Source organism: Dermatophagoides pteronyssinus, unplaced genomic scaffold, assembly GCF_027571235.1.
Source record: "Dermatophagoides pteronyssinus isolate colony J.1.1.1.1 unplaced genomic scaffold, Derpt_VIB-CSIC_2022.12 sq0006, whole genome shotgun sequence".
NCBI classification, from domain to species: Eukaryota; Metazoa; Arthropoda; class Arachnida; order Sarcoptiformes; family Pyroglyphidae; genus Dermatophagoides; species Dermatophagoides pteronyssinus.
In genome coordinates, this window is record NW_027461530.1 from 2,637,351 (window position 1) to 2,664,402 (window position 27,052).

Consider the following 27,052-nt stretch of genomic DNA (forward strand, 5'->3'; position numbering starts at 1 on the left):
TTTTTTCTGTTGTTTAGGTTTATTCACCGCTGTCAATATAGTTGGAATTTTTCATTTTTTAATGCATTCTGCTCAATTGTGAGAGCGTTTTAGAAAATTCTCTAAAATTTTTTACTCAAAAAATTCTGGTTGTTTTGTTTTTGGAAATTTACTTTGATTCAGAATTCTTGTCATTTTGTGCTTTGTTTAGTGTTGTGTAATTTCATCATCAAGGTAATTTTGTAGATTCTGTTCGTTTTTGTTTGAATTTTGTTGAAATTAATATAGGTGGTGGAAATTTTTCACAGAAAAAATGATACAAAATGAATCATCCGAAACATGGATCGAAACTAAAACCGAAAATGGTAAATGTTATTATTATAATGCTAAAACAAGAGAAACAACATGGACCAAACCTGATAATGCAACAATTTTGACGCAAGAACAATTTTTACAAAATTTATTGGCAAATTCACAACAACAACAACAACAGCAATTAAATCAAAATGATAAAGGTAATTTTCAGTTTGGAAATTATGAATTTTCTTCATAAAACTTATTTTCAGATAAACAACAATCTACACCGAAACCGATGATGCCGAATCCATTATGGCCACCACCGATTGGTTTAGCAGCACCAGGATTGATGGCTTCGAATCGTTTTCCACCACCATTCGGTATTCCTCCTATGCATCCGGCTGGTAATTTTTTTTATTTTCTGTTGATCAAAATATCATTCGATTACTAATCGATGTTTTCAAACAACAGGTTTTCCATTTGTAGGTGCACCACCATTGACGAATCCATGGTTAAATCCATCATTACTTCAACATACAGGTGTCGATCCATTAAAACAACAACTCGTACTGAAAATTGATACCGAATTGCGTTCACAGGCAGCCGAATGGATTGAATATAAAACTCCTGATGGTAGAGCTTATTATTATCATAGTAAAACACAAAAATCTGTATGGGAAAAGCCAGAAATTTTGAACAAATTCGAAGGTAATGTTTGTGTGATTTGTGTTTTCGAAAACTTGCTAAATTTTTTGTTTTTTCAAATAAACAACAGAGGCATTGGAGGAATTGAAAAAGAATGAAGCAGCCAAACAAAATGAAAATAAATCTGAGGTAAGAACAACAACTTTAGCAAAAACAGCAAACGATAGTGGCGATACAAATATCGCCGATCACCAGCAACAACAACCACCACCACAACCAAAAAAAGAAGAAATCAAAGATAAATCAAAACCCGTATCAAGTACACCGATTACTGGTACTCCATGGTTAGTTTTTGAATGATTCATTTGTTGTCAAAAAGTTTTTTATCATAATTTTTTTCCGACAAATAAGGTGTGTGGTATGGACTGGAGATAATCGTGTTTTCTTCTATAATCCTAGCTCGAAAACATCATTATGGGATTGTCCACCGGAATTAAAAAATCGACCCGAAATAGCTGAATTGACTAAAAATCCACCAACAAAAGATAAAGATAAGGAATTGTCATTATCATCATCATCATCACAGAATACAATTGTAACAGGTAACAAACGATCATTGGATGAACAATCGAATGGTCACCATTCTCAACCAAAAGAAGAAGAAAGCAATAAAAAATCAAGGTAAACATATCTTATTATCATTGGAATAATCTTATTAATCAGTAAAATTATGACCAATCAAGATTGGCGGATAAACCGGATAAAAGTGGCGGTGGTGGCGGTGATAAAGAGAAAAAAGATGGCGGTGATAATAACGGTAAAAATGAAGCTGAATCAATGGCCGAAAAACAACGTGAAACCTTACCAATTGCTGAACGTATTGAAATGTTTAAAGCAATGTTATTGGAAAAAGAGGTAGGAAATATTTATGAAAAAGAAAAGGAAATTGTTTTTCAATTCTTTTATTTTGAAATATTTAGGTTTCAGCATTTTCAACATGGGAAAAAGAATTACATAAAATTGTCTTCGATCAACGGTATTTATTGCTTACTTCGAAAGAAAGAAAACAAGTTTTTGAACAATTTATTAAAGAACGTGCGGAAGAAGAACGAAAAGAAAAACGACAACGACAAAAATTATATCGAGAACAATATCGACAGCTATTAGAACAGGCAAATCTTTCTACTCGTGCTACTTATTTGGAATTTTCACATAAATATGGTAAAGATAGTCGATTCAAGAATATTGAAAAATCACGTGATCGAGAATCATTGTTTAGTGAATTTTTGGTCGAATTAAAACGTAAAGAACGTGATGACAAAGAAAAACAACGTGAAAAGGTAATTTTTTTTGGTGTTTTCTTTTTTTCCTTCTCATAATTTGTATTTTCAATTAGGCAAAGGCAAATTTTCTGGAATTACTCAAAGAACAACAAAATCATATCAATGGAACAACAACATGGTCGGAAGTAAAGGAAAAAATTCGTAATGATTCAAGATATAAAGCTATTGAAAGTAGTTTAATGAAAGAGATTATATTTAAAGAATTTATTACAAGATTGGATAAAAATCTAACAAATGTTAATGAAGAAATAAGTGAAAGTTTAAAAGAAAAAGAAAAACAAGAAAGAATTGAAGCAAGTTTACGTGAAAGAGAAAAAGAAGTACATCGTGAATTGGCAGCACATTTTCGTGAACGTGATAAAGAACGTGAAAATCATTTACATCAGGAAAATGTTGAAAGTTTTAATGCATTACTTATTGATCTCATCCGTAGTCCAAGTGTTAATTGGCGTGAAGCAAAAAGAATATTGAAAAAAGATCATCGATGGGAACTAGTTGAAATGCTTTCACGTGATGAAATGGAACAATTATTTGATAAACATTTAGCAAATTTGATTAAGAAAAAACGTGAAAAATTTCATCAAATGTTAGATGAATTGAAAGATTTAAATCTTTCAACAACATGGAAAGAAATTCGACGACAAATTAAAGATGATTCAAGATATCTAAAATTCTCGACAAGTGATCGTAAATGTGAACGTGAATATTATGAATATATTAAAGAACGTTTAATGGTAGCGAAAAATAATTTCAAACAATTATTACAAGAAACAAAATTATTAACATATAAAACAAAACAATTGATTGAAGAATCCGAGCAACATTTACAAGATATAATCAATGTTTTACAAAATGATAAACGTTATTTAATATTGGATGATTTTGCTGATGATCGTAGACAAATATTGATTAATTATATAAGTGAATTACATCATCAGGGACCACCTAAACCGATTACAGCAACAGATCCATTAACATCATCATCATCATCAACAACAACATCGACCACAACAAGAAGAAAATGAAATTTGGGAAATTTGGACATCATTAATTTTGCTTTTGCATGATTATTAATTTTTTTGTATTATAAATATTATCCAAAAAAAAAATTATATTTATTACTGATTATTATTATAAATCAATAATTTTCTTCGAATTTTTCTATTTGCTACACTAATCGATTATTAGGTCAATTTTTTTTTTGATATAAACAACGAAAAAAATTATTAATAAAAAATTTTTAAATTTACAAAATATCTTGGTTTCTGGGTGGAATTTTTCTTTGGTTTTTTTAAATGACGTGTTTGTGTTGTTGGGCTGGTGGTGGTGGTGGACTGCTGCTCATCATTGTATTTTCAATCATTTTCAGTCCGTTTTGGTTTGAACGATCAACGATCATCGATAATGGCACCAAAAATTGAAATTTGTGTTGATAATTTTGAATCAATTCGTGAAGCAGTTAAAGGTGGTGCAAAACGTATTGAATTATGTTCCGCATTGAAAGAAGGTGGTCTAACACCAAGTTTAGGTTTTTTAAAATTTGTTAAACAACAATTTTCAAAAGAATTGTTGATCGTTTTTCCAATGATACGTCCACGTGGTGGTGATTTTAATTATTCCGCGGAAGAATTGAAAATAATGGCCAATGATATTGAATGTATGCGAGAAAATGGTTATGCGGATGGTTTTGTATTTGGTTGTCTTCAATCCGATGGTACTGTTGATTTGGAAGCAAATCGTTTTCTGTTGGGTAATTTCGAATGAATGATTTTTTTCGAATGTTTTTTTTTCTGATTTCGAATGTTTTCTTCTTTTCATTCAAGAAAAAGCCAAACCACTTCCATGTACATTTCATCGAGGTAAAACTAAAAATGAATCAACAGATATTTAAACCAAAATAATCATTATACGAAAAAATTGTAGCATTCGATATGGTAGCTGATTGGGAAAAATCCTTGGAAGATATAATTCATTTAGGATTTAAACGAATATTGACAAGTGGTCGAGCAGCCACTGCAATCGATGGTTTAGAACAGATTCAAAAACTGATCGAATTGGCCGATGGACGGATTATCATTATGCCCGGTTCAGGAATCAACGTTGCAAATTTGGCTCAAATTCTGCGGACAACAAAAACACAGGAATATCATTGTTCAGCATCCCGAATTCAACAATCAAAAATGATTTATCGTAATGAACAAATTCAAATGGGAAAATCGAATGAATCAAATGAATTTGAATTGAAAATTTGTGATTCAATTTTGGTTAAACGAATGATTGAAATTGCTTCAAAGTTTTAATTATTTATTTGATTAGAAAAACGAAAAAACAAACGAAAAAAATTCTTGTTCAAAATTCACTGAATCTTGAATGATGCTTTTGATACATCACCGATACCAATTTCAATAATATCATTACTTTTAACAGGGCCAACACCATCCGGTGTACCAGTTAGAATAAGATCACCAATTTCTAATGTAAAATATTGACTAATATAACTAATCAAATGTGGTATTGTAAACATCATATCCGAAGTATTTCCTTTTTGTTTTAATTCACCATTAACTTTACACCAAATATCTAATGAATTAGCATTTGGCAATGCTTCTTTTGGTATAAATTGTCCAACAGGACAACTTGTATCAAATCCTTTTGCTATTGACCATGGTTCACCTGATTTTTTTGCTTTTGATTGTAGATCTCTTGCTGTCATATCTAATGCAATTACATAACCACCGATTAAATCATCAGCTTCATTTTCATTAACCGATGAACCTTTTCTACCGATAACAATACCTAATTCAACTTCATGATGTAATTCTTGACAATTTTTCGGTATCCTAATTAGACCATCATTAATTACATAAGCGGTTGCTGTAATTTTTTTTGAGGGAAAAGAAATCCGGTTTTAGAAAAAGAAAGATTTTTATTTGCAAAAAACATACGAGGCTTTAAGAAAACAATCGGTGTTGTTGTTGGTAATGAATATTTCATTTCTTTAACATGTAATTTATAATTCCTACCAACACAGATTATTTTCTTACCAAATTCGGTAAATCTTGCTAGTCGCATTTTTTGAATGAAGATTTTTTTTGTTAAGAAAAGAAATTCCCGAGAAAATAATTCGTTGTCGTTTTGTTTTTTGGTTGTTTTGTGATTGTGATAAACAAGGTCGTTAATAATAAATTGTTTGTTTGTTTGTTTGTCTGGCTACATATGCATCCACCAATCCAATCAACAAATAAATCAATTTTATCACGTAGTTTGTTGATGATTGTTGATATATCACATGTGTGCGACCACGTGATCTATTTTCGGTTGTTGTTGGTTTTCGGTTTTTTTTTCAAATTTTCAAGAAGATCCCGAAAAGAAACAAACATGGTATTCTTTACCTGTAATCAATGTGGTGATTCATTGAAAAAAAATAAAGTTGATCAACATTTTCGATCATGTTCAACTAAAACCGTTGCCTGTATGGATTGTTTTAAAGATTTTAGGTAAAATTTTTCAATTTTTTTATTCGGTAACTTTCTTTCATCGTTTCTTTTTTCCCCTCAGTTTAAATAATTACAATTTCCATAATGAATGTATCAGCGAAGATCAAAAATATGGTGGACCAAACGGTAAACAACAAGATTATAAAGGAAAAAATAAACAAAATGAATGGATTATGGTTGGTTTGATTGTCGATGGATGTTTTTTTGCATTTTTGAATTGATTTTTTACTTTTCTCTTGATTTAGAAAATCAAATCATTAGTCGAACAGAATACCTATCCGAAAGAAATAAATTCCGTACTGAATTCATTAATTCGTTATGAAAATATCCCAAGGAAAAAAGCGAAATTTATCAATTTCGTTCGAAATTCTTTTCGTATTCGAAATGAAATGCTGATCGATAAAATATGGAATATTTTTGAAGAAGCAATTAAAAATCAAAAAAATTCCAACAGCAACAACAACAAATCGAATGGAACAACCCAGAATGGTAATCATCATTCGAATGAAAATCAACAAGCAGAACCAGAACAACAGCCAAAAAAAGATGATCAAATGGACATTGATAGCCAAAAACAACAACAAGATCAAATCGAAAATCAGGAATCAACAAATGACCAAATCATTAGTATTAAAAAATCTGAATTAAAAACCCTTGTTATTGATATTCTTCGGCGAAAAGGACCAATGTCGAAATCAAAATTACAGAAAAAAATTCTTCGAAAATATCATAAAAACAATGGTCACGATGAACAATCAGATTCATTGATACTCAGAAAATTGGATAAAATTCTTACTAAAAAAGCATTTATTAACGATAATAATAATGATATAATTACATTGTCTTCAGATTGAAATAATAATAATAAATTTTCAAATTTTTTAATTTTGATTTATAAACTTCTTGCTGCTGGTGGTCGTTTTTTTGGATAATCAACAATATATGTTGAATCGGTAATGGAAACAATATTCACACCGGCTAATTGTAAACCTTTAAATGATGACATACGACCAGGACCTAAACCATTAATACAAACACGACATGTTTTATAACCTAATTTTAATATAATTTTACCAAATGATGTTGCCGTTATTTGTGCAGCAATATTTGTACCTTTACGACAGTTTTTAAAACCTTCACTACCACAAGCACGACCTGTAATTGGTTGACCATCATGTGTAGTCAACTGAAACAGGGTATTATTTTTGGATGATTTTATCTGTATAATGGGTAATAATTTATATGGGATATTATCGAATAAACGTTCAGAAGTATCAACGGTTGGAAATTCACAGATTCGATTAAATCCAGTTGCTTCAACTTCAACGGATCGCTCACCATGTGAACCTTCATCTTTTTTTGGCATTGATTTTAGCATTAATCTTTTATCTTCAGCTTTCCATAATGATCGACTCGTATGAATTGAACGTAATTGTGTTTGAAAAAATGAACGAAACATTTTTAAAAATCAGATTTGATTCAATCAAAAAATTCAAAAAAATGATGTGATTAGATTCGACAGCTGACTTTTTCAACAAATTCGAACCTTCGTAAAACAATTTCCAAAAAACTTTCGAAAATTTAAAAAATAAAAATTTCCGGGAAAGTTTACAACCAATTTAACAAAATGAATTTAAAATTTATTTGAAAAACAACAAAACAGAAAAAAAACAACTAAAACTTTGTGAATAAACAACATTTGATAAAATCTTTTTTTTGTTTTGTTTAAATGAATTCATAAACAAAATCGTGCCATGAAATTTGAAGGGGAAAAGTTTGCTTTTTTGACCGAAAACAAAAAAGTTATCACCAGCATCATCAAGGAAAAAAAAGATTAATATAAAAATAATTTTTTCAATGATTTAAAATGATTACAAATCGGTATCAGTATTAACATTAATCCACTTAATGTAACCAATGATCCTTGTTATTAGTTTTTGTTCAAAATTCAAAAATCAAACAGAAAAAAAGGATTAGATGCCAATGTTTAACAAAACTGAAATTAACTTACCGATAACTAAAAAACCAGTATCATAAGCTCCAGATAGATCATAGATGAATCCTATTTGTTTGATTCGAAAAATTTAAAAAAATTCAAGCAAATTTGGATTTTAAAAAAAACTAACCAATAAATAATGGTCCTAAAATTGAGGCAACACCTTGAAACAAAAGTATTAAACCAAATGCATTGGTTAATTTTTCCAAACTCAAAAGATCGACAAGAACAACCGATGTTAGGCTTACATAGGTTCCTGTTTTGAAAATCAAGAGAAAAGAATTTTTTTGTAAAATCAATCGAAAATCAATCAAAAAACCAAAAAACATACCACATGTAATACCAAAAAATGCACAAAAAATTGCCAATAATTTATAAGTTGTAGCCACTGTATTCGAAATAATAACTATTCCACAAAATGTAACCGAAATTGTATATAACCAAAGACGATTAACAAATGAATGATCCGAAATATAACCAAAAACTAAACGACTAATTGTACTAAACAAGCCGATAATTGATGTAAAAAATCCAGTTTCTTGTGGCGATCCAATACGATTATCAACAATCCAATCTTTCAAAAATATAAATGGTATATGATAACCAATACTTGTTAAAAAATTTGACACTGAAAATATTAGAAAAATTTCATTACGCATCAAACTTAAATCGATCATTTCGCAAAAATTTTCTTTGATTTCATCGGGAAAATTGAATTTTTTAAAAAGATAACAATCACTATTTGTTTTATGTTTATTTATACGTTCCATACGATAATGATTATTGTTGTTGTTGGTGCTGTTACTAAATTTTCCATCCGATTTATTATTGTTGATATTCATTAAACTACCACTATAAAATGAATCTTCACGATATAAAAATCCCGGTGTAAATGAATATGAACGTTGTTTGACAATAAAATCATCATTATCATTATTCAATGATTCTTCGCCCGTTGTAGATTTTTGTGTATGAATTTCCATTGAACTTTGTTGTTGTTGTAGTGATTTTGAATTTTCCAAACAAATCAACATTGATTCATTGTTTAATTCAATTTGATTATCATTATCATCATCATCATTCGTAATCCGATTCGAATGTTGGTTACTATTCGATGTTTGAATAGTATCGATTGTTGTTGAAATATCGATTGGTGGTATCGATGATGATGACGGTGTTAATGTTAATGGTACCGGTTTAAATAATGCACCAAAAATTGTACAATTTATTAATAATGCTGAAATGATTAACATAGCACCTTTCCATCCATAAAGATTGATAATATATTCAATCAATGGACTCATTATAGCCGTACCGATTCCTGAACCACAAACAGCAATTCCAGTGGCGAATGCACGTCTTTTTTCAAAATATGATGTTACACTATTCAAGGTGGTGGTAGTCAATTCAAATTCATTAATAATGGTAGTTGCTCAATCAATCAAAAAAATCCAAGAAAAAAAAACTTACATAACAATTGCCGGTAAATACCTGTAAAATCAAAGAAAAAAAAAATAGGATTTTGGAACATTTTTTTGTTTGTTTGAGGAATACGAAAGAGATGTTGGTTTTTAAAGAAAAATATATTCTTTTCAATATCTTACATTAATCCAAAACCAAATCCAGCACAGATACCGATCGTTCCATATAATGTAAATATATTCGTTGCAAATGTACTGAGAAAAAATCCTAAACTAGCAAATATTGCACCAACAATCGTTACAATACGACAACCAAATTTGATGGTTAAAGCGCTTGCAATCGGTCCTGTTTCGATTTGAAAAATTTTGAATTTTGATTTTAACCACAAAAAAAAGCTTTTCAAAAGAAACCACTTACCAATACAATATGTTGTACCATTCATAATGGAAACAACCATCGATGTTGCTGTTTTACTTTCACCAAAATGTTTATCCAATTCATAATAAAATAAACCAAAACTATAGATAATACCATCAGCAATAACATGTAACATGAATGAACCGAATACAACCAACCAACCCCAACCACCATCCGGTGGACATGGTTGATATGAACGACCCGATCGAACGTTTTTAACAGCCATTTTTTTCAATTGGATTTTATTCGATTTTTTCTGGTTTTTTTTCAGTTTTGTTTTGGTCAACGATAATCTTCAATGGTTAAATGTTTATCGTTAACATTTTCAAATTGACAAAAAGAAAAATTGTTTCCAATGTCGACGATAATGATGATCGTTTCGATTGATCAATAAAGATCACTGATAAAGATAGAAGAAGAAAAACAAGTTAATGACGATGATGATGATGATTGGTGCAAAACTCAATGAAATGAAAAACAAATTCTCAATAATAACAGTAAATCATTCTTGATGATTGGTGATGAGGATTATGATGAAATTTTCTGGTTTCATTTCTTCTTAGCAACAACAACAACAACGATAATGAATGAATATTATTATTGAAGAACTGGTAATAATGATGATCATATGAAAATTACCATCATCATCATCATTTGACTTTAATGTTTTGTCAAAAAATATATAATCACATTACACACAGTGAATGTTTTTGTTTTTGTTTTTCGTTATTTTGCATTCATAACAAAAACAACGACGACGACGAACGAACGAACGAACGAACGATTCACTATTGTCAACTATTGAACAAACAAGATTTCATCAAGACAAAAATTATTATTATTGTTTATGGGTTGAAAAAAATGGTTTCAAAGAGCAAATATTCACACGAATGTAATGTATATTTTGTTGGCACTATTTATTCAACATCACATTTTAATTTCATTTTTTTCTTTCAAATATAGACAAAACGCGTTACGTCACATAATCATTCAATTCATTTCATTCTGTGGATGTGGGAAAAGAATATTTAAAAACCCCTTTCAACAAAAGAATCTTATTGTAATCATTGAAGTATGGCAAGAAAAAACAATGTAAATGAATTTCAAAGGGAATAAGAATTTTTTTGCTCAGAAAAATATCGACATAATCATTATCAAATCAAATCACAAAATTCTTATGCAACATTTACAACAAAATTGGCATCAAAATACTATGACTCTATTGTGTATTTATTGTAAAAACGTCTATCGTAAATATTATTAATAATAATGACTATTCTACAATTACACTATTCGTAATTATTTTTGGCATCGAATAACACACACACTCAAACACTCGAAGATAATTAATGATTATGAAAAAAAACAATCAAAAAGTAATTATTAATTTTTTTTCGTAATGTAAAATATATGTGAACATTGTATATTGTATATGTGGGAACAAACAAACAAACAAACAAAAAAAAACCCCTATGAAACAACTCAAACTCGGGCAAATGTGGGTAAAGAATTTGATTTCATTGCGAAGTAAAAAATAGAAATAATAATAAAATCTTTTTTCAATTTTTATATAGACCATCATCATCATCATCATCATCAAACAACAACATCATTATGGAAAAAAAATATAGAAAAAAGAGATTAACTCTCTTGCCACACAATGGTAAACAAGGGAAAAAATGATAACAACAGAATTTGCGCATGAATTCAACAGAATATTCTTGTTCTTTACTATTACCATTTTGGTTATATAATGGCTGTGTTTTTTCTGGTAAAGAATATTACCACCACCACCATTATTCTTCTTTGGAATGGATGACATTTCATTCTTGCTTAATGGACAAAAAAAATCCAAACTGTAAATATTGAATTGTTTTATCCGATTATGACGATACTTATGATGATGATGATGATGATTAAGATCATCATTGATCAATATTTACTGTTTGGGATTTTTGTTTTGTTTTGTTTATTTTACCCAAGTAAAACAAGCACTTGAAACAAAAAAAAAAAGATCAATATTGAATTAACATTTGATCTTTTTTCCCTGAATGAAAGAATCAATCATTTTTTTCACAAAAAAAAAAGATTTTATTTTCAAAATAACAACAAAAAAGATTTTTTTTCATATAAAAAGGTAATTGGGAAATTTTTTTTCAAGGGAAAATCATTATTATATTAGATTTTGGTCGTTGAATTTGTTTCTATTATTCCAATTGTAATAGAATCTGTTCACCTTCAACAGTATCATTAATTTTACAATTAATTTTCTTAACAATACCATTCGATTCAGCAATCATACTGTTTTGCATTTTCATTGCTTCAATTACACATAATTCTTGTCCTTCATTTACCTGTGGTTTAATTAGAAAGAAAAAATATGAAAATGAAAATGAATAAAAGTTTTCAATTGAATACACATACCTCATCGCCAACATTAACGGCAATCGATTTAACAACACCAGGCATAGGTGATTTAATAATTTTTCTTGCATCAATCTTTGGTTTTGGTGGAATAATTTGTAAATAATTATAGGCTTTTTCACTCATAACACGAATGTTGAACTGGAATTCAAAAGAGGAAAAAACATAAAGTTAATTTGAAAGAATTTCATTTCATTTTCCTTGACTTACAATTGTTCCTTCAAATTGAATCTGACAATAACCATCATGATTAACCGAAATCAATTGTACGGTATAGATTTTCTTATCAATTTGAAAATCTAATGTTAATTTTGCTAATGAAAAATTTGATGGAAATTCAGCAATCAATTCATTATCAATATAAATTTTAAATTGATTTGTTAATTCATTAAATTCAACATCAGTTTTTATAACTTTTTGTTGTTGATCATCATTTTGTTGGATATTTAAATTTTCACTCAAATCAACAAATAATGTATGTTTTTTAATCGAATCTTCATCCAATGGAATAGTATCATTTTCAACATAATGTTTTGAACGATAAAATTTTCGTAAAAATATCGATACTGCAATCGATGTTAAATCACGAATACGTTCATCATTCATTTGTCGTCCTTTAAAACCATCCGGATATATTCGTGGTAAATATTTCGTATCAATATGGCCATCAACAAAATTTGGTTCGGTTATTATATCACGTAATAATGGAATATTATGTATTAAACCACGTATAACATAATTATCTAATGATTTGGCCATTGTTGATAATGCTTCCTTACGATCATTGCCATATGTTATTAATTTACAAATTAATGGATCATAATAGATATTTATATCACTACCCTCAATTACACCACTATCACATCGAACATTATTCGAATCGATAAATGTTGGTTCACAATAACGTGTTAATCGACCAATTGATGGCAGGCCAAAATTTTTATATGGATTTTCAGCATAAACACGTGATTCAATTGCCCAACCACGTAATTGAACATCTTCCTGTCGATGTCTTAGTTTATGTCCTTTAGCAACACGTAACATATGATGTACAATATCAATGCCACAAATATATTCGGTTATTGGATGTTCCACTTGCAGTCGGGTATTCATTTCAAGAAAATAGAAATTTTTATTTTTATCAACCAAAAATTCAACCGTACCGGCTGAATCATAACCAACATTTTTAGCTAATGCTATTGCCTGTTCACCCATTGCTTTTCGAAGTTCCGGATCAACAAATGTACTTGGTGCTTCTTCAATCACCTTCTGATTTCGACGTTGAATTGAACATTCACGTTCATTCAGATAAATCCCGTTTCCATGTTTATCACATAAAACTTGTATTTCAATATGTCTTGGTTCTTCGATAAATTTTTCAATCAATAAACGATCATCATTAAAACTAGACATGGCTTCATTTTTGGAAAAACGAAAACCTTCGAATGCTTCTTGATCATTATAAGCCATACGCATTCCCTTTCCGCCACCACCAGCCGAAGCTTTTATCATTACTGGATAACCAATTTCCCGTGCTAATTGAACACAATGTTCAGCATCTTTAATAACACCTTCGAAACCAGGTATCGTATTTACTTTTGCTTTATTAGCAATTAATTTACTTTCAATTTTATCACCCATTGCATGTACTGAATGTGAATTTGGTCCTACAAATACAATACCCATATCGGATAATTTTTGTGCAAAATCAGTGTTTTCCGACAAAAATCCATAACCAGGATGAACAGCTTCGGCACCACTTTTCCGTATGACATCTAAAATGACATCAACATTTAGATAACTTTGTCCGGATGGTGCTGGACCAACACAATATGCTTCATCAGCATGTTGAACATGAAGTGCACGAGAATCAATTTCACTATAAATAGCAACGGTTTTTATTCCCATCGATTTACATGTTCGAATCACTCGACAGGCTATTTCACCACGATTAGCAATCAAAACTTTATTGAATCGCTTTTCACCGGGAGGAAAAAATGAATTGTTTTTGGAATTTTTGAAAACTTTCTTAACAAACTAAAAACCTTACCTCTTCATTTGGATCAAATTTATCGGCAAAATATAATGATTTTGTAGAAAATTTTCTTGAAAATATTATTGTTTTTACATTCTATATAAACCAACAACAGGATTGTATTTAATTTTACAGCAAAAAAAAAGTAAAGTAAAAAAGATTCTTACATTATAAATTAAATGATTAAAAAATTGACGAGTATTTAGAAGGATCATTTTTTTCTTTTTGGTTATTCGGTTCCCTGATTATTATTATTAACAATTTTAAAATCAATCAATCAATTACTCATCGATTTTGTTGTTTGACATTGGCTATGAACGAAAAAAAAAAATTCCTGATCAACAAAATTTGAATTAATAGAATGAATATTCGACCAATACACATTTCAATAAGCAATAATTTTGTTGTTGTTGCTGTTGATTGAGCCATGTCGATACAACAAGAAACGAAGAAGAAGAAAACGCTTATCGGTTAATAAAATGATGATGATGATGATAATCGAATCTAAACGAAATGAATGTAGCGAATCTAACTTAATCTTTCTTTTTCTTTTTCATTCATTCAATAAACGTTTTCCCCAAATTGACATTGACTATACCACACACACGCACACACACACATTTTAAAAAAAAAGATAAGTTTGAAACTAGAACTTGTTTGAAGATGAACGAATGATTAAATGGATACAACAACACTCACATCACACATCATCATCGAACAAATCGAACGCAAACTTGACAAGCACACACAAACACCACGCACCTAAAAAAATCGACATTTGAAAAAAGTTAATCGCAAAAAAAAAGTTATCACAATTTATTCATTCATCTCTTGAAGATAAACAAGAAAGTCAACATAATTTTCTGTTTGTTTGCTTTAAGTTAATTTCGAAAAAATTATCAATTTTTTTGATGAAATTCTGTTATCATTTTGTTGTTTGGAATTATTGATTTTAGCAAATTTCCATTGACAAAATTCTTGTGAAATATTTAATTTTTCAAATATCGATTTCGAAATATTCGGCACGATTGGATTCAATAATATTGCTGAAATACGTATTGATTCTAATGATAAAAACAACAGACATTTTAAACGTTTTTGATTCAAATCATTATCATTATCATTGTGGGGATGTTTTTGAACAAATTTCCATGGTTGTATCAAATTGAATAAACCGTTTATCGAACGTAAACATTGCATAACGTTTGTTATTCCAATATGAAAATTTCCATCCAAATATGATTCAAAACATTCATTGGATAATGTTTCTATAAAATTAATTGTATCTAAACTTTCGGGTAGATATTCTTGGATTTCATCCAAAGAAACGAATGGATATGATTGCTTGGGATTTAATTTTTCCGATGTACATCTATTCAACAGATTACCAAATGTATCGGCTAATTCAGCATTTAAACATGTTTTTACTGCATCTAAATTGAAATCTTTGAACGTGGAAAAACAGAAAAATTAATTATGATAAAAAAAATTAATTACTTTTATCAATCATTTTGATAAGCGATATCAACTGAAGAAAAAAAAACTACATACTTGAATCGGAATGTGGTGTTCCTTCTTTCAACAGAAAATATCGTATACCATCAGCTGTAAATTGTTCAATACATTCGAATGGATCAACAACATTACCTAAACTTTTAGACATTTTTTGTCGATCATAAAGCCAATGTGAATGACAATAAATACGTTCAGGCAGTGGTAATTCAGCTGCCAATAAAAATGCTGGCCAATAAATACAATGAAATTTTATTATATCTTTACCGATGACATGACATGGTGGCCATATTACCGGTTGTTTGTTTGGATAACCGGTAACAGTAAGATAATTTACAAGTGCATCAAACCAAACATAAATCAATTGGGTATCATCGCCGGGAACTTCAATACCCCATTGTAAACGTGTTTTTGATCTTGATATTGATAAATCTTTAAAATTTTTTATATTCCGTATATCAGCTTTAAGTGATTGATGATAATTTTCTGGTTTCATTATCAGATGATTATCAATCCAATCGATTATCCGTTCTTGTAGCTGTGATAAACGAAAAACATAATTTTCTTCTTCATACCATTCTAATTTATGTCCACTTTCAATAGAAATTTTTTCACCATTCGAATTTGTTGTGATAAGATTATCCGGTACAAATGTTTCATCATTTACAGAATAATAACCACAATATTTTGATTTATAAATAAATCCTTTATCCATAAGGATTTTCCATAAATTTTGTACTACTTTTTTATGTTGATCATCGGTAGTTCGAATGAAATGTGTATACGATGTTTCAGCATCATTAAATAATTGACGAAATTTTGATGATATTTGATCACAATATTCGTTGAGATTAATATTTTTTGATTGAGCAGATTTTTGTATCTATTTTTTTTTTTTTTTTGATTGTCAAACAGAAAAAGAAACTTGAACAAACAAATTTCCATTGATCAAATTACCTTAAGACCATGTTCATCGGTACCGGTAGAAAAAATTGTTGTTGTCACATCATTATTTGGAAAACATAATCGTGTAAAACGATGTAATGCATCAGCATAAACTGTTGTATAAAGATGACCAATATGTGGTACTAACCAAAAAATCATCAAATCAAATCAAGAACTTTGAAAATCACTTTAATTGGCTTACCCGAATTAACATAGAAAATAGGTGTAGCATAAAATTTGGGTAATTCTTTTGAACTAAAATATCTTCTTGGTGACTGTGATGATGATCGTAACCAATTCAAAGGAACAAAACGACATGTAAAAATTATTTTCATTTTAATTTAAATTTTTCTAAAAAAAAAATAAAGAAATGTTTTCACAAATTAACCGGGCGGTCAGGTTTGCATATGAACAAAAATTTAAACAAAGTTTATACGTTGCACATGTTTTACAAAAAAAAAAAAAAAAAATAGAAAAAACCTGCAATGTATGAAAAAAATCACAAAAATTTTTTCTTTTCAAAATTTTTTTTTTTTTTTTTATAACAAAATGGCGCCATAAAAATTTGTTATCAAAATAAAGAAAAATTTTTGTTTTTTTTTTCATAAACATTAATAGAAAATTTCGGTGTGTAATTATTTTAACAAATGTTTTGTTTTTTTGTTGAAAAAATGAAAAACAGATTAAGAATTGTGTATGTGTGTGTGTGTGAGAGAGGCAATGTGGATTAAAATGAAAAACAAGTTCGATAGATAAAGAGCCAAAAAAAAAACGAAAACAATTTTTGATTTTTGTTTTGAGATCAACCAGACGACGATATATCCATTTGTTCAATTCCATCGGATAATTGATTTTCATCTGCTAAATTTTCTTTTGTTTGTTGTTCGGATTGATCGGGATTTTTATCATCATCATTATCATCAACAACATTTTCAACATTGTCATTCGATTCAGCATCTGCATCATCGAATGCTTGATGTTGAAAATATGATTCAACTTCGTTCAATAAATTTACAGTTTCGATGCTTAATGGTAATGATGTCGATGTCGAAGTTGTGGGTGTTGATGATAATGATGGCCATTTCATATTAAAATCACAATCATTATTATTTTTCAATGATGATGATTCATTTGTAAATGTTTTCATATTTTTTATCACTTGAAATAATTGTTGTTTTAAAGGATTTTCATTCAAAATCCGAACAATATTTGTTGAATGTTTCAATAGGTAGGATAACAGTTCTAAACATTGATAGACTTTTTTCTCAAAATTTAACGAATGTTTTGTTGTTAACATTGATAGCAAACATTTTGATCGATTATTATCATAATAAGAATGTGATTTTTCAGCTAGATGATTTTTGGGAACAGAAAAATTTTTAGTTGAATGAAAACAATTTCGATCAAAAAGAAACTTACCTAAATGATCACCAAATATGGCAACTTGTATACGATAATGTTGAATAGAATCTTCCAATAATAATAAATCACGTAAAAGATAAAAATATGGTTCCAATTCATATGTTGTATATGAATTATTCAATTGTAAAAGTAGCTCATCCAATATTTGTAATGAAAATAATTGATTTTCCCATGAACAAAATTTCAATAATAATAAATTTTCATTCAATGAAATTGCTTCATTAAGTATATGTTTTATATAGGATTTTTGTTGATATAATTTTTCATATAAATCTTTAGGCATTTCCATTATATAATGATCATTATCTTGTTGTTGATGATTACCATCAACAACATTGACAACAACATCGATATTATTATCATCATATTGAAAAGGATTCGATAGTGGTTGATAGGTTTCTGATTCAGAAAATTGCGAACAAATAATCATACGTGGATCACAACTACGTACAAGATAACTAACCACCTGATATAAACGATTATCAATTGTTTGTGTTGATTTTGTTATGGAAAAATTTCTATCATTTACAAATGTTATAAACAATGATGGTGTTGATAATAATAATAAATGTTTTCGTTGTTCAATACCCAAAATAGCGTATGAATAAATTAGATGAAAATATTGTGTTGATTGTCCAGAACAATCAACAAAATCTTTTTGTATAAATGATAATAATATCGACATTATTTCATTGACAAATGGATTTATTGTTGATTCGGTTATGGTGGTTGTTGTATCTTCTTGTTGTTGTGGTTTTTGTTGATCCAATATTGAATAACGTATTAAAAATATAATCAATTTTTCAAATGCAATACGTACATCCAATGATGGACATTGAAGAAGAAATTCATTCAATAATTTATTTGCATTCAACATTAAATGATTAGCAATAAACCATGAACGTATTGATGAATTATGTTGCAGATATGGTATCAATGATTCATACCAATCATGTGCATTAAATCTTAATGATTTTTTTGCTTTAAAACCAAATCGTATTAGAAATTTTGCAGCCATATTTAATGTTTCCATTATGATTCGATTCAATTTTTCCGTTGGAATTGTGGAAAAATTTAAATTTTTTCGATTACAATCGATTAATATTTTGATAAAATGATAAAATTCTTCACTAAATAATGTTCGTTGATGAATAAACAATGTATTTTGATGTTGTACATTTTTGGTTATTGCCAAAGGTATTTTTGCCGGATTTATTACTGATTTCGGTTGCTGTTGTTTTTGATTATCAATTTTTCGATAAACCAATATGAATGCATTCCACCAACGTTTCTGTAAACGTTGTAATGATTTTTTCATTAATTGATCATAATATTCGGACATATATTCACCACCAAAACATTGATTACGCATTTCATCATCTTGATCCAATTTACATTCACTAACATCAGTATCATCAAATTTATACCATTTTTTCTGTAAACAATTGTCATTCGATGATTCTGTTTGATGTAATATATATGAATAATAATGACCACCACTTGCCTGGCCACTATGTACAACAATCCCATTCAATTCATATTCGGTTGATAAATTTTGTTCTTGATTATTTAAATCATCTTCTTCAATAATTTCACCTTCTTTCCGTGCTAAACCATTAACCGTATATGGTTCCATATTTAATAATCTTGGAAATTCAAAATAATCATTAAATTTTATCGATACATCACGATCAAAATCATAACCAAATCTTTTCAATTGTATAACCAAAATTTTTGGTAAACGTTTTATACATAAACGTTTTACTGTATTAACTTTACGATCACATTTTTCACAATGATATGCATTATCACCTTCCAATAGATCACCATGTACATATTGTTCTAATGAATCATTTAATGTATGATGATTTCTAACATCAACATTTAATGTTGTAAATGGTTCTTCACGAAAATATCTATGCGGACAATCTTTACAGATTTTTTGATCAGAAAATGAACCACCAAATATCGGTGTCATAATTGATGGTTGTTTTAATGCTTTCATTGCTTCATCAAGTATATCGAATAAACCGTTAAAAAATTCTAATGCATCTTGTTGTTCTTTCAGATGCATTTTACCGCCAAATAATCTAATTTCAAATTGAAAAAATTAACCAAAAAAATCAAATCAAAAACAACAAACATACTTGAAATGTTCCCAAAATCCTTTCGGTACATAATATTGTGCCTGACTTGACAATAAATGGCCAAATATAATTTGTATTTGTTGAAATATTTCAATATTATATGCTTTCACTTGTTGTTCTTCTTCTTGTTGATTGGTTGTTGTTGTTATTGTCGAATTATTTTCCATATTATTATTGATTGGTCCGATAAGAAAATTATCCAAATTATCATTATTATTATTATTATCATAAAAATGATAAGGATAATCAATTTTCACAGATAATATTCCATTACGAACTTCGGGTATCATGAAAAGCTATGTTTTAGAAAAACAAAAACAAAAAATTATTCAGATTCAAAATATAACCACAGAAAAGAAGACAAACCTGTTGCAACACTGAATTCATATAACAAGTAGCACCAGCATTTTTTAGACCAACAAAACCATTTTCTGGCCGCATAGCTATATTTGGAAAATAATCCCATGATGTAATGACCATTGTATTTAGATATGATTCTAAATTTCGACAAATAAATTCTAAATTTTCCAGACAACCATCACAAAATGCAGCTAATAATTCATATGCAGCAATCATTGATTGTGACCCCGAACAAACTGGATAAATATCAGCAATAAAAATATCAGAATTTTGTCGAAAAAGGCACAATGATTTTGAGGCAGTAAACAAATATTGATCCAATAAACGATTGACTAAACCAAATTGTTCGGATGATACATCTCGATCACCTAAACCAATTTTACATTTGGATTCCAATGAAAGAAATTTTGATACCAATACTTTTGTTATGGATAAATGTCCTTCCAGTAGAATTTCCTGATAATGGCCATCGATATAGAAATTTTCCTGTTTTTTAGTGGAAAAAAAATTACAAAAACAAATTACAAAAACAAAAAAAAACTTACCTTCGGACAGCTTAATAAATTATATTCATATTCAATGAATTTATTAATAAGGATTAATAATGATTGCTGCGGTTGTTGTTGTTGTTGTTGAAACGAATCAAAAATAATCTCTAATAATTGACAACAAAATTGAAAAAATTGTCTGGATGTTTGATAAAATTCGAGCAAATATGTTTGTAAATAATTAAAAATCAATTCCAATATAAATGAACCGATATTTATCGATGATGATGATGATGAATTAATTGATAAATTAATCAAAATTATAAATGAAAATTGTTCGGCCATTGTTATACGTATTGTTTCAATCGGTTGAATCAATAAAAGATCGATAAAAAATCTTCGTAAACAAATTGATTTTGATAAAAAATTTGAATATTTCGGTTCCAATAATAACATTAATGTTATTGTTTCCAATGATAATTGACATACATCATACATTATTTCATTTGATTCATCATTATCATTTGCATTATTGGAATTCATCTTCATTTCAATAAAATATTCATGTAAATCATCATATGTTTTTTGTTGATTATTATCATTCAATAATTGATTTATTTGTTGTTGATTACCAGTTGCCATAAACCATGCAATACGTATTAATGCATAAATTTGTTCATTTTCAGGTATAAATTGTTTCGTAATTGAATCATTAGATTCTTTATAAAGAATTATTGCCGTAATATTGGCTAAATTTTTCAATAGATAATCTTCACAATTATAACGTAAAATTTCACGTAATTTATCCGATAATAATCCTTCGGAATATTCTTTTAAAAAACAATATGTTAATAGGGTAAATTTACTTATCTTTAGGATTAGATATAAAGCACGTCTATGTGTAAAATTGATAGAAAAAACAGAAAATTAGTAAAATTTCTCGACAAAATCAACAAACTTACATTTGATAATAATTATCCAATGTTTCAAGAAATTTTTTATCATTTAAAAAATTCAAAATACGCAGACAATAACCGGATTTGATGAATGATTTTTGAAATTCAATAGATTCTTGATAAATTATTTGATCATTAACAGGCATAATCAAAGTGAATATAATTTCCAACAGATAAATAGTTTTGGTTGGTGATGAAAGTAATTCCCGTTCGAATGATGATGATTCCAATGGATTTTCCTGATGATGATGCGTAATGATAAATGAATCGATAATCATTTGTTTAAAAAATTTATCCGGTGGCATTAATTGTAAAATTTCTAAACATTTTTTTCTTATATCATCATCATTATTATTTTTCAATAACATTGCTAAATCCGATATTTGGAATAAGAAATTTATAAAATAACAATTTTCCGACATAATCTACAATGATGGTCGGTAAATGAAAATGAAAATTCATAAAACCACAAACAAAAACAGCAAACAAAAAAAAACTCACCACACCCGGTAATGATTGTTCAATTTTTTCATCAACCATATCTGGTTTATAAAATTTTTGAAATGATTGATTAGAAAATTCCAAATCTGAACGCCAATCAATAGTGTTTGGCTCTTGTGATATTTTTACCGATAAACACTATATTCGAAAAACAATGAAAAAAATTAAAAAATAACGAAATCGTAACGTTGATTTAATGCAATTCATATAAAGGAAATTCGGTAAGCAGCAAAAGTCATTGAAAATTAACTAGGAATGGCTACTCATTATATAGCCTAATGGTTGATTAATTGACCTCAATTCAATTATCGAATTAATTAATTAGTAATTTCAAACTGTTCAGCAACAATAACCACAAAATTTGAAAAAAAACTTACAAATCGTTTTTCCATTGTTAGATCGGAAACTTTTTTCAATTCCGATATATCTTCTTTTTCAAATGGTTCAGCTATTTTAACCTTGATATTCGAATCATTATTCATATTGCATCTATTTCAACCAATTCAAATCAATAGAAAATCAATCACAAAATCGAATCAATCACAAAACTTACTTTTCTAAAATTTTATCTCTTATCACCGTTATTGATTCATTTGTATGTGTTTGCAATACTAATTCATCCAAATTATTATTAAAAGTTTGAATGGAAATTTTTACAATTAATTCCACCGATTTTCCACGTATCAATTCTGATAATGATAATTTTGTACGTTTTATTCGAAAATTTTTATAACTTTTCCGAATAAATTCACATAGTACTGATAATATTCGCAGCATTTTTGTTAATTCTTGTTTGATTTTTAATTTTTGATTATCATCACCGGCTATAATGGTTACCGTATCATAACTACATTTCAATTGATCAAAACAAACATTAAGGAAATCTTGATTCAACACCATCCGAGATTCAATTAATTTTGGTCCAAGATTGGTGAAAAAATATTCAATCAATTCGATTGCTTTTCTGGCAGCTAATTGATCACGACTAAACAATATCAGTTTCCATAAATAATCCAAACCGATTAGATCACAATCATTTGTTTGATGACTATTATCATTCAGATGAATCAATTTTTCATGTTGACAATTGATAGTAATGAAAAATTTTTCAAAACATTCAACACCATAAATATCGATTAATTCGGGATTAAATTTGGACAGATTTTTTTGTAAAAATTCTAAAAAATTTTCTAGATATTCATCTTCATTATTGACATTATCTCCATCACCGTTACCATCATCATCGTTTTGATTTGTTGGATAAAAATACAGATCCATTAATGATGAAAACCATTGAAAACAAAATTGACGATCACATGCAAAACTAGCATCAATAGCTAAACAATTCCACAATTCTTGTGCCAATTCTATCGGTAGAAAACATTTACTTTGTTGAATAATAAAACGTAAAAATCCTAAACGTTCATAAATTTCTTGACAATGTGAAAATCTTCTACCGATCAATATTTGATTTGGATCATCATCATCATCATTACCATTGTCGATCGTCGATGTTGATTTCTTCCATTTCATATAATTTGATAAATTTTTTATCAACATTTTTAAAAAATTCAATTCCAAATTCATTTGGTTAATGATGAATTGTCGTGTTTCACGTTTAAAACGTTGTTGTTGTTGATTTTGGTCACAATTATCATTTTGATTTTGATACAGATATTGTTTGGAATTATTTTCCGGAAAAAGCAATAGAATTTCTTTGATATGTTTCATTGATGTTAAAACATTATTTCCATAATCAGAATTCTGTATTTCCATTATACAACGTTTAATCCACAAAAAACGTTGACTATCTTTTTCAAATGTTTTACTATAATCAAGTATTTTTAAATGTGAACAAATTGCTTGATCAACAATTTCAACATCAATTTCCGAATGATTATATGCAATATTCCATAATAATATTAACATTTTATTTGCCATTGAACCATATTTATCATCTTCAGCTAATCGTCGCATTAATTGTAATAATTTTTCACGTTCTTTTTTCATTACAATCGACCAACTTGATTGAAATAGACTGAATAAATGATCCAATTGTTTTGGTGAAAAATGCCATGCCAGTTTAGCAATTAATTCATGTATATTTTTAACGATAATTTCATGTTTGCCTAGCTGTGAATTCCAAATATGATCCAAATAATCCAATGTTAGTTGATTTTCTTTCAATAAAAATCGAAATATTTGATCCAATTTTTCAACATATTGTGTATGATGAAGGCAATCATTCAGTACAATATCGACAACATTATTATCACATAACCATTTGGCCAATTCATTTGATGTTAATGCTAATGTTTCATTCGTAGTTGATGGATTCATCTTTGAATAATTATTATTATTATTATCATCATCCAAAATATAATTGGAAATAATTTTGTTCAATTCATTTAATGAATTCATTTTTCCACTAAATGATGATAATTGCAATGTTCGAAGGGTAAATTTTAGCCGTAAATAATCAAATGATTTTATCATCATCGTTGTTGATACTGGTGTTGTTGACGATAATTTTTCAAGAAAATTTTTACATTTTTTCAAAATTGATCCAAACAAATCAGCATTATTATTTGCATTAATCTTTGTTTCCGTGGATGTTTTAAGCTCATTTTTAAATTCATCATCCGTTAATTGATTAAAATAATGTAAAATTCGTTCGAAAATTTTTAAAAAATATGATTCCAATGTATAATTGGATAGAAAATCTAAACAATTTTCAAACGGTTGTAGATAGATATAGATCAGATATGATGACAATGATGAATTATCACAACGATTAACAACGAATAATGATAATAAACATTCGAAACCATTCAAATGGCCAAAATATTCAATCAATATGATTAATAATGAATTCTTTAAATGTTGTTGTTGTTGTTCATTTGTTATCATTGTAAATGAATCTAGTTGATTTTGTAAAGGCAAATACATTTTCCGTAACTGTTCATTACAATTGACAAATGCAAATCTATTCGATGTTGAAAAGATTTGTGATAATAATTCAAATAATTTTGTTGTTGTTGTTGTTGATGTTGATGATTGTTGTTGATTCAGGCACATTATTATCAATTTTATCAATTTAAAATGAATATTTATCATTTTGGTTGCCTAATATTTTAAACAAAAAGAAAAACATTATAAAAAAAATTACAAAAACCAGAAAAAAATACATACGAATAAATCATTATCCATGAATGAATTGGAACTATCCAGGAAAAATTTCTTATAAATAAAAGGAATTGTTTCCTGAATAAAATTCCAACATGATGTTTTAGTATCGCCCGTTTGTAATAAATTATCGTTGTTGTCAATGACAAAATCTAATTGTTGTTCAAATTTTTCATATGGTAATATTGTTGTAGATAATAATGATAATGATGATGACCATATTTCAATTGAGCAAAATTTTTCAAAATTATTTTCATTTGAAATTGATTTTTCCAATAAATTTTGATCATTGGAAATCATCGATGGCGACGACGACGACTTTGGTGATCTATCACCATTAATTTCATCAACATTTTTACATAGATCATCAAATTTTAGGATAATTTTTGAATTATCTTTGTTTATTGTTGTTGGCTGTGTTGTTTTTGTTGTCAGTTTTATCGATTGTTGCTGTTCTTGACTAGAATTTTCACTCATTACAATTTTACGTTGAGCAATTGCTGCCGCCGAAATTGACTTATTATTATCAATTTGGGTTCTAAATTCACATTGTTGTTGTTCGGTTTCAAATTGCATTGTTGTTTCATCATGATTCGAATTCGAATCTTTATTTTCAGCTGTTGATTGACTGGTGGTGGTGGTGTTGGTGATGATGGCTGAATCATTATTTTCCGATAATCGATTATTATCATCGATATTATTATTATCTGAATCCGGTTTTATTATTTGCATCTGGGGTTCGATTGGTGGTTGTTTCAAGTTCAAAAAAAATCGAAATCAAAATTCTGCAAAGAAACAAAAAGAAAAAATATCGATTAGATTGATGACGATCATCAAAACACAAAAAAAAGTTGGGTGTATCAATCAATCGCAAATCACAAGTCACAAATTGCACACTTGAAAAGCCAAAATCTAAATTTCCAAGGAAAATTTTTTGTTTTTTGAGTAAAATTTTACACACACACAAAATGAGCGATGATGAAACTCTAGAAAAATTCGAAAAAAAGAAATTGGTCTATACAGGAGGAAAAAAAGGTCAGAAAAACGGGGGAAAATGGATTTAAACTTTTTCGAATTAGAAAAACTTGCATTTTTGTTTTGGTTTTCGTTTTCGTCAAAGACGAATGATTTTTGCGATGGAAACAGAAAATCGATTATCACCTTTTGTTTTGAATGGGGAGATTATAACACAGATTGTTATCGTTGTAGTTTTTTTGGTTGCAAAAAGATTTACAAAAAAAAAATTATAAAAAATTTTTCTTTAAAAAGATTTTAACGGAGAAAAAAAAAAAGAGAGAAAGAAAAAAAACGCATCAAAAATCGAAGAATCGTTCGGTGTTTTTGTTTTTGTTGTTATGAATACAGTGGATACACACACACACATCATGTATATATTTTGGGAAAATGTGGGCGGTCCGAAAGAATCTTGCATCCAAACCTTGAGATATACAATATTATTCTCCGCCCATTTTACGAACAG

At 28.3% G+C, this 27,052-nt stretch overlaps 9 protein-coding genes and 2 long non-coding RNA genes across 15 annotated transcripts; 5 read left to right on the forward strand and 6 right to left on the reverse strand.

Annotated features, from left to right (window-relative positions):
* The first annotated feature begins 53 nt into the window (after positions 1 to 53).
* Positions 54 to 3,420, forward strand: LOC113797805 (transcription elongation regulator 1). 2 transcript variants are annotated; one of them, XM_027348245.2, is made up of 9 exons: positions 54 to 213; positions 268 to 494; positions 546 to 680; positions 748 to 984; positions 1,052 to 1,265; positions 1,333 to 1,602; positions 1,665 to 1,836; positions 1,902 to 2,261; positions 2,318 to 3,420. In XM_027348245.2, the coding sequence occupies exons 2-9, from the start codon at positions 293 to 295 to the stop codon at positions 3,287 to 3,289; spliced, it is 2,562 nt and encodes an 853-aa protein (XP_027204046.2). In that variant the 5' UTR covers positions 54 to 213; positions 268 to 292; the 3' UTR covers positions 3,290 to 3,420. The 2 variants fall into 2 exon arrangements, with proteins under 2 accessions (XP_027204046.2, XP_075676367.1); XM_075820252.1 differs by having other exon boundaries at positions 58 to 213; positions 288 to 494.
* Positions 3,421 to 3,555: 135 nt separating this feature from the next.
* On the forward strand, positions 3,556 to 4,790 carry LOC113797812 (copper homeostasis protein cutC homolog). Its single transcript, XM_027348252.2, has 3 exons — positions 3,556 to 4,014; positions 4,088 to 4,123; positions 4,188 to 4,790. Exons 1-3 carry the CDS (start codon positions 3,669 to 3,671, stop codon positions 4,562 to 4,564), a joined length of 759 nt encoding a protein of 252 aa, XP_027204053.2. The 5' UTR covers positions 3,556 to 3,668; the 3' UTR covers positions 4,565 to 4,790.
* LOC113797813 (oxaloacetate tautomerase FAHD1, mitochondrial-like) lies at positions 4,542 to 5,347 on the reverse strand. Its single transcript, XM_027348253.2, has 2 exons — positions 5,210 to 5,347; positions 4,542 to 5,138 (listed from the first exon to the last, which is right to left on the reverse strand). The coding sequence occupies exons 1-2, from the start codon at positions 5,334 to 5,336 to the stop codon at positions 4,621 to 4,623; spliced, it is 645 nt and encodes a 214-aa protein (XP_027204054.2). The 5' UTR covers positions 5,337 to 5,347; the 3' UTR covers positions 4,542 to 4,620.
* A 133-nt stretch (positions 5,348 to 5,480) lies between these two features.
* On the forward strand, positions 5,481 to 6,660 carry LOC113797811 (uncharacterized). Its single transcript, XM_027348251.2, has 3 exons — positions 5,481 to 5,761; positions 5,823 to 5,937; positions 6,007 to 6,660. The coding sequence occupies exons 1-3, from the start codon at positions 5,481 to 5,483 to the stop codon at positions 6,613 to 6,615; spliced, it is 1,005 nt and encodes a 334-aa protein (XP_027204052.2). The 3' UTR covers positions 6,616 to 6,660.
* Positions 6,551 to 7,309, reverse strand: mRpS11 (mitochondrial ribosomal protein S11). 2 transcript variants are annotated; one of them, XM_027348257.2, is made up of 2 exons: positions 6,875 to 7,309; positions 6,551 to 6,814 (listed from the first exon to the last, which is right to left on the reverse strand). In XM_027348257.2, the coding sequence occupies exons 1-2, from the start codon at positions 7,218 to 7,220 to the stop codon at positions 6,654 to 6,656; spliced, it is 507 nt and encodes a 168-aa protein (XP_027204058.1). In that variant the 5' UTR covers positions 7,221 to 7,309; the 3' UTR covers positions 6,551 to 6,653. The 2 variants fall into 2 exon arrangements, with proteins under 2 accessions (XP_027204058.1, XP_027204057.1); XM_027348256.2 differs by having other exon boundaries at positions 6,551 to 7,306.
* A 70-nt stretch (positions 7,310 to 7,379) lies between these two features.
* LOC113797807 (monocarboxylate transporter 12-like) lies at positions 7,380 to 9,822 on the reverse strand. Its single transcript, XM_027348247.2, has 7 exons — positions 9,597 to 9,822; positions 9,362 to 9,524; positions 9,228 to 9,248; positions 8,089 to 9,140; positions 7,888 to 8,013; positions 7,773 to 7,823; positions 7,380 to 7,684 (listed from the first exon to the last, which is right to left on the reverse strand). Exons 1-7 carry the CDS (start codon positions 9,820 to 9,822, stop codon positions 7,596 to 7,598), a joined length of 1,728 nt encoding a protein of 575 aa, XP_027204048.2. The 3' UTR covers positions 7,380 to 7,595.
* Positions 9,823 to 10,372: 550 nt separating this feature from the next.
* LOC142645062 (uncharacterized) lies at positions 10,373 to 12,011 on the forward strand. Of its 2 annotated transcripts, none has more exons than XR_012846234.1 (3): positions 10,373 to 10,488; positions 10,560 to 11,094; positions 11,171 to 12,011. It is a non-coding gene; the product is annotated as an uncharacterized LOC142645062 (long non-coding RNA). The 2 variants fall into 2 exon arrangements; XR_012846235.1 differs by having other exon boundaries at positions 10,378 to 10,493.
* On the reverse strand, positions 11,716 to 14,418 carry LOC113797824 (propionyl-CoA carboxylase alpha chain, mitochondrial-like). Its single transcript, XM_027348265.2, has 5 exons — positions 14,223 to 14,418; positions 14,071 to 14,151; positions 12,231 to 13,997; positions 12,021 to 12,161; positions 11,716 to 11,950 (listed from the first exon to the last, which is right to left on the reverse strand). Exons 1-5 carry the CDS (start codon positions 14,268 to 14,270, stop codon positions 11,804 to 11,806), a joined length of 2,184 nt encoding a protein of 727 aa, XP_027204066.2. The 5' UTR covers positions 14,271 to 14,418; the 3' UTR covers positions 11,716 to 11,803.
* Position 14,419: 1 nt separating this feature from the next.
* LOC142645063 (uncharacterized) lies at positions 14,420 to 15,838 on the forward strand. The gene is made up of 2 exons (XR_012846236.1): positions 14,420 to 14,525; positions 14,690 to 15,838. It is a non-coding gene; the product is annotated as an uncharacterized LOC142645063 (long non-coding RNA).
* Positions 14,815 to 16,968, reverse strand: MetRS-m (Methionyl-tRNA synthetase, mitochondrial). The gene is made up of 4 exons (XM_027348267.2): positions 16,715 to 16,968; positions 16,525 to 16,655; positions 15,607 to 16,450; positions 14,815 to 15,500 (listed from the first exon to the last, which is right to left on the reverse strand). Exons 1-4 carry the CDS (start codon positions 16,845 to 16,847, stop codon positions 14,932 to 14,934), a joined length of 1,677 nt encoding a protein of 558 aa, XP_027204068.2. The 5' UTR covers positions 16,848 to 16,968; the 3' UTR covers positions 14,815 to 14,931.
* A 123-nt stretch (positions 16,969 to 17,091) lies between these two features.
* faf (ubiquitin carboxyl-terminal hydrolase-like faf) lies at positions 17,092 to 26,904 on the reverse strand. Of its 2 annotated transcripts, none has more exons than XM_075820249.1 (11): positions 26,734 to 26,904; positions 25,579 to 26,357; positions 22,940 to 25,512; positions 22,764 to 22,875; positions 22,387 to 22,524; positions 21,892 to 22,310; positions 20,987 to 21,824; positions 20,448 to 20,927; positions 20,082 to 20,377; positions 17,932 to 20,024; positions 17,092 to 17,862 (listed from the first exon to the last, which is right to left on the reverse strand). In XM_075820249.1, exons 2-11 carry the CDS (start codon positions 26,302 to 26,304, stop codon positions 17,315 to 17,317), a joined length of 8,223 nt encoding a protein of 2,740 aa, XP_075676364.1. In that variant the 5' UTR covers positions 26,305 to 26,357; positions 26,734 to 26,904; the 3' UTR covers positions 17,092 to 17,314. The 2 variants fall into 2 exon arrangements, with proteins under 2 accessions (XP_075676364.1, XP_075676363.1); XM_075820248.1 differs by having other exon boundaries at positions 26,662 to 26,904.
* Between the last annotated feature and the right edge of the window lie 148 nt (positions 26,905 to 27,052).

Coding starts and splice junctions, on each gene's coding strand:
- MetRS-m (XM_027348267.2), bottom strand. CDS start 16,847: ATGAAAATAATTTTTACATGTCGTTTTGTTCCTTTGAATTGGTTACGA. Junction 16,656..16,714: donor TATTTTCTATGTTAATTCGG/GTAAGCCAATTA, acceptor TTTTTTGGTTAG/TACCACATATTGGTCATCTT. Junction 16,451..16,524: donor CCGATGAACATGGTCTTAAG/GTAATTTGATCA, acceptor AAAAAAAAATAG/ATACAAAAATCTGCTCAATC.
- LOC113797805 (XM_027348245.2), top strand. CDS start 293: ATGATACAAAATGAATCATCCGAAACATGGATCGAAACTAAAACCGAA. Junction 681..747: donor TCCTCCTATGCATCCGGCTG/GTAATTTTTTTT, acceptor TTCAAACAACAG/GTTTTCCATTTGTAGGTGCA. Junction 1,837..1,901: donor CAATGTTATTGGAAAAAGAG/GTAGGAAATATT, acceptor TGAAATATTTAG/GTTTCAGCATTTTCAACATG.
- LOC113797824 (XM_027348265.2), bottom strand. CDS start 14,270: ATGATCCTTCTAAATACTCGTCAATTTTTTAATCATTTAATTTATAAT. Junction 13,998..14,070: donor AATTTGATCCAAATGAAGAG/GTAAGGTTTTTA, acceptor CCCGGTGAAAAG/CGATTCAATAAAGTTTTGAT. Junction 12,162..12,230: donor TTCAATTTGAAGGAACAATT/GTAAGTCAAGGA, acceptor TTTGAATTCCAG/TTCAACATTCGTGTTATGAG.
- LOC113797811 (XM_027348251.2), top strand. CDS start 5,481: ATGCATCCACCAATCCAATCAACAAATAAATCAATTTTATCACGTAGT. Junction 5,762..5,822: donor GATTGTTTTAAAGATTTTAG/GTAAAATTTTTC, acceptor TTTTCCCCTCAG/TTTAAATAATTACAATTTCC. Junction 5,938..6,006: donor AACAAAATGAATGGATTATG/GTTGGTTTGATT, acceptor CTCTTGATTTAG/AAAATCAAATCATTAGTCGA.
- faf (XM_075820249.1), bottom strand. CDS start 26,304: ATGCAAATAATAAAACCGGATTCAGATAATAATAATATCGATGATAAT. Junction 22,525..22,763: donor TAACAATGGAAAAACGATTT/GTAAGTTTTTTT, acceptor TTTCGAATATAG/TGTTTATCGGTAAAAATATC. Junction 22,311..22,386: donor AACAATCATTACCGGGTGTG/GTGAGTTTTTTT, acceptor CCATCATTGTAG/ATTATGTCGGAAAATTGTTA.
- mRpS11 (XM_027348256.2), bottom strand. CDS start 7,220: ATGTTTCGTTCATTTTTTCAAACACAATTACGTTCAATTCATACGAGT.
- LOC113797812 (XM_027348252.2), top strand. CDS start 3,669: ATGGCACCAAAAATTGAAATTTGTGTTGATAATTTTGAATCAATTCGT. Junction 4,015..4,087: donor AGCAAATCGTTTTCTGTTGG/GTAATTTCGAAT, acceptor TTTTCATTCAAG/AAAAAGCCAAACCACTTCCA. Junction 4,124..4,187: donor TCCATGTACATTTCATCGAG/GTAAAACTAAAA, acceptor AAAAAATTGTAG/CATTCGATATGGTAGCTGAT.
- LOC113797813 (XM_027348253.2), bottom strand. CDS start 5,336: ATGCGACTAGCAAGATTTACCGAATTTGGTAAGAAAATAATCTGTGTT. Junction 5,139..5,209: donor GATTGTTTTCTTAAAGCCTC/GTATGTTTTTTG, acceptor AAAAAATTACAG/CAACCGCTTATGTAATTAAT.
- LOC113797807 (XM_027348247.2), bottom strand. CDS start 9,822: ATGGCTGTTAAAAACGTTCGATCGGGTCGTTCATATCAACCATGTCCA. Junction 9,525..9,596: donor TGGTACAACATATTGTATTG/GTAAGTGGTTTC, acceptor AAATCGAAACAG/GACCGATTGCAAGCGCTTTA. Junction 7,685..7,772: donor TACTGGTTTTTTAGTTATCG/GTAAGTTAATTT, acceptor ACTAATAACAAG/GATCATTGGTTACATTAAGT.